This window comes from Chanos chanos, chromosome 7 (genome assembly GCF_902362185.1).
Source record: "Chanos chanos chromosome 7, fChaCha1.1, whole genome shotgun sequence".
Lineage (NCBI taxonomy): Eukaryota > Metazoa > Chordata > Actinopteri > Gonorynchiformes > Chanidae > Chanos > Chanos chanos.
The window spans coordinates 480386-485493 of record NC_044501.1 but is presented as its reverse complement, the minus strand read 5'-3'; the positions used below and the strand labels follow the sequence as shown (position 1 = coordinate 485493).

The following is a 5108-nucleotide window of genomic DNA, read 5'->3' as shown; positions in this document are numbered from 1 at the left end:
AAAGCACAAATACTCACAAAAAATGTACTTAAGTACAATACTCAAGTACATGTACCTTGTTACTGTCCAGCCCTGATTACAGAATTGTGTCAGTAATTCCCTGTGTCTTTCCCCTCTCTGTGTTGGACCTTGTTCACTCACCACATATCTTTAACTGATCAAAACAGTTTATTTACACTGTGCACATGTATCTGATATCATTGTTCCATGACATCACCCTCATCATTCTGATATCCTCTGACATCATGGAAAATGTTTAGGTGATCCTCTGTCAGCTGGAAGTTGAGAGAGATTTAATACTATGCACTGTCCAAACCGAAATTTTAATAGTGATTTTGCACAGTCATAATTTTAAACATTTAATTGTCACGAATTTCACCATACGGTCTTAATTTAAAACATTTAATAGTCATGAATTTCACCATAAGGTCTTAATTTAAAACATTTAATAGTCATGAATTTCACCATAAGGTCTTAATTTAAAACATTTAATAGTCATGAATTTCATCATATGGTCTTAATTTAAAACATTTAATAGTCATGAATTTCATCATAAGGTCTTAATTTAAAACATTTAATAGTCATGAATTTCATCATAAGGTCTTTATTTAAAACATTTAATAGTCATGAATTTCACCATATGGTCTTAATCTTAAATTGGCAGAATATACAAAGTACAAAGCTCCTTGATCAGAGTGGCATTGGTAAGAACCATTTATCTAACAAGGCCCAAAAGGACACACATATAGACAAATGTAAATGTCATTTTTCAGAATGACATCAGTCATTTTTACTGCACTCAAAAACACAAAGGGAAAAAGCTATTTTGAAAAAAAGACTATCTATCTATCTATCTATCTATCTATCTATCTATCTATCTGTATGTCTGTCTATCTATCTATATGTTGCATTAAGAAAAGCGATTAAATAATGCAGAAAGCCAGAAAATGCATTATATTATTAAACACTGTCTCACACACACAAGAACAGTTGTCAACCATTAACCATTGCACCAGTTTCAACCAATATATGTATTTATGATATTTGCTGTGTCTGAGTCAAATCTCTTTTACCAGTATGAACAGCTAGACCAGCGCAATCATTATTATTATTATTATCATCATCATCATTATTATTATTATTATTATTATTATTATTATTATCATTCTTCTTCTTCCTCTTCTTCTTCTTATTCTTCTTCTTCTTCCTCTTCTTCTTCTTCTTCTTATTATTATCATCATCATCATTTTCATTATTATTATTAGTATTAAACCTGCATAACCAGTGCAACTCCTCTTCCTCTGATGTTGATCACACAGATTTCCACAGAAACCTTAAAGTGGTCTGTTCTGGGACACACATTGCTGATGTCTCATTTGCTCTTAATGTGTGGTTTTGACCTAAAGGTCATTATAAACCCGCTGTGGGGAGATGCAGACCTATAACTCAGTACTATTATAATGTTATTATACAGAAGTTATGGGACTACTGACAGATCACAGATCAGTCTGTCTGTTAGGATTGTCATTACTGTGGCATTATACAAAGCAACATGCCTGTGAGCCTAGTGTAGGGGCCCGTCATTCACCCCATTTTCCTGATGGAGGAGTGTGTCCTCCACCGCGTCACCCTTAGGGAGGAGTTTATCCTCCACCTCGTCATCCTGGGAGAGAGATACCTTTTCTTTTTGTGCCGGAGGGTCTTCTGTCTGTGAGACAGGGACCCCTGATTGTTCCTCCAGATCACAGTATGGGCCTTTACGCTTAAAGAATCCACACTGCGCACACACACACACACACACACACACACACACACACACACACACAGAGTTAAGCTGAGTTTATCATTTCATTTACCATTCTGTTTGATGTGGCATCTTGAGGTGAGATCTTACCTTATAAAATATCACTATGAGAATCATTAAGAGCAGGAGGCCTCCACTTGCTCCACACATTACGATTAACAGTTTATTAGGCGGGAAAATGAGCTCCACTTTAACAGGCGTCTGTGAAGAGCAAACACAGATAGCGCATGTCTGTTCAGTGGACAGAGAGGGAGTCAACATGGAAAACTTACTGTTTACAGCTTCTCAACTTTAAAACAGAGTAACAATTCAGAAATGAGAAAATAGTGGAATATGTGTGATAAAACAAATTTGATAAAATGTGCTAACCCAAAAAGGTGAATGAAAATTAAGACAATAATTGACAATGTAATTGTATAAATTTGAATCTGTCAGTGCCATACAGCATTTACAAAACAGAACTTCAATAAATATGATCTGTCATCTTTTTCATAATGACTGGCAAGTTATGAATATTTATGAATATCTGTCCATTTTTCTCCAGATCTGTATTTTCTCCTGATGGTAAGACACAGCTAACTCTGCACTGAGCCTGTGACCCCAGTCTCCATCTCACATTTCACCAGTAGATGGTACTGGTCACAACAGAAACCCCCTTAAAGCTTAGATAAACAAAATAAGAGTGAGAAAGATCCTGTGTAAAATTGTTTGCTTGAACTTTTAGTGTCTGATTATTTGAATTATGTCTACTTTTCAGAGATGCTAATTTGAATAACCATCTGGTTGATAACAATCTGTTTAAAGCATTGGTTGAATTTATATGAATTGTTCATATTTAGACGATGTTACAAAACTGCCAACATTCACACGGGGGAGGGGGGGGGGGGGTTCCAGTAGGTGGGTTAGGTGAAAACTCTGAGTATGTTAACTCACTAAACCCGCCTTCTGGAATAGCCCCCAGGAGGTGTAACCGTGGTTACCTTCACACTGTGAGACTTTGCGGATTCTTCTTTACCCTGTAAAATAAATGATGTTACAGTCAGACTGACAGTCTTACATATCAGTGTTACATATTAACACATTTAAAGTATGGTCTCTTTCAGAACACACACACACACACACACACACACACACACACACACAGTGTATTACATATTAACACATTTAGAGTACGGTCTCTTTCAGAACACACACACACACACACACACACACACACACACAGTGTATTACATATTAACACATTTAGAGTACGGTCTCTTTCAGAACACACACACACACACACACACACACACACACACACAGTGTATTACATATTAACACATTTAGAGTACGGTCTCTTTCAGAACACACACACACACACACACACACACACACACACACACACAGTGTATTACATATTAACACATTTAGAGTACGGTCTCTTTCAGAATGACCCACAGGTCTTTTCTAATGTTAGCTCCCTACTTTCACTGCTCTGGACCGTGGCTTTATGTGTCCAGAGCAGTGAAATATCAGTGGAGAGCCATCAAAATCATAAACCAAAGACACACCCTTTTGTTTATTGGTCTGTTACATACATATACATACATATATATGTATATGTGTGTGTCCCTGATTTTACACAGAGGTACTTATTAGATATTAAATGGTCAAATGCATGTATGTACATGTATGTGTATATGTATATGTATATGATTTTACACAGAGGTACTTATTAGATAATAAACGGTCAAATGCATGTATGTATATGTATGTGTATGTGTATGTGTATATGTATATGTATATGATTTTACACAGAGGTACTTATTAGATAATAAACGGTCAAATGCATGTATGTATATGTATGTGTATGTGTATGTGTATGTGTATATGTATGTGTATGTGTATGTGTATGTGTATATGTATATGTATATGTGTATGTGTATGTGTATGTATATGTATGTGTATGTGTATATGTATATGTATGTGTATGTGTATGTGTATGTGTATATGTATGTGTATATGTATATGTATATGTATGTGTATGTGTATGTGTATATGTATATGTATGTGTATATGTATATGTATGTGTATGTGTATGTGTATATGTATATGTATATGTATATGTATGTGTATGTGTATATGTATATGTATATGTATGTGTATATGAATGTGTATATGTATGTGTATATGTATATGTATGTGTATGTGTATATGTATATGTATATGTATATGTATGTGTATGTGTATATGTATATGTATATGTATGTGTATATGTATGTGTATATGTATGTGTATATGTATATGTATGTGTATGTGTATGTGTATGTGTATATGTATATGTATGTGTATGTGTATATGTATATGTATATGTATATGTATGTGTATATGTATGTGTATGTGTATATGTATATGTATGTGTATATGTATGTGTATGTGTATATGTATATGTATATGTATATGTATATGTATATGTATGTGTATGTGTATATGTATATGTATGTGTATATGTATGTGTATATGTATGTGTATATGTATATGTATGTGTATATGTATGTGTATATGTATATGTATATGTATATGTATGTGTATGTGTATATGTATATGTATATGTATATGTATGTGTATGTGTATATGTATGTGTATGTGTATGTGTATATGTATATGTATGTGTATGTGTATGTGTATGTGTATATGTATATGTATATGTATGTGTATATGTATGTGTATGTGTATGTGTATATGTATATGTATGTGTATATGTACGTGTATATGTATGTGTATATGTATATGTATATGTATGTGTATATGTATGTGTATATGTATATGTATATGTATGTGTATGTGTATGTGTATATGTATATGTATATGTATGTGTATATGTATGTGTATGTGTATATGTATATGTATGTGTATATGTATGTGTATATGTATATGTATATGTATATGTATGTGTATGTGTATATGTATGTGTATATGTATGTGTATGTGTATATGTATATGTATATGTATATGTATATGTATATGTATGTGTATGTGTATATGTATATGTATGTGTATGTGTATGTGTATATGTATATGTATATGTATATGTATATGTATATGAGTGTGTCCCTGATTTTACACAGAGGCACTTATTAGATATTAAAGGGTCAAATGCCCCACCTACACATTCTCCAGCCCTGTTAAAATTAAACAGCAAGACTGTAACATCATGGCTTCACTTTCAGTAAGTCAGTAAGGCCAGAGAGAATAGGATTGGATAAACTCATTGTCTGTCAAGTTTAGAGCTGTAAGATTAAACTCACAGGGCGGTCAGTGGTCA

At 33.3% G+C, this 5108-nt stretch overlaps 1 protein-coding gene across 1 annotated transcript in view; it reads right to left on the bottom strand.

Moving 5' to 3' along the window:
* Nucleotides 1–1304: 1304 nt before the first annotated feature.
* LOC115817061 (integrin alpha-L) overlaps nucleotides 1305–5108 on the bottom strand; it is a 30096-nt gene continuing 26292 nt past the window's right edge. The window contains exons 28-31 of the mRNA XM_030780301.1: nucleotides 5092–5108; nucleotides 2785–2820; nucleotides 1895–2005; nucleotides 1305–1777 (exon numbers count right to left, since the gene is read on the bottom strand). The exon at nucleotides 5092–5108 is cut by the window's right edge and continues 85 nt beyond it. Of these exons, the coding sequence (XP_030636161.1) occupies nucleotides 1565–1777; nucleotides 1895–2005; nucleotides 2785–2820; nucleotides 5092–5108 (377 nt within the window). The 3' untranslated portion in view covers nucleotides 1305–1564. The remainder of the gene's footprint in view (nucleotides 1778–1894; nucleotides 2006–2784; nucleotides 2821–5091) is intronic.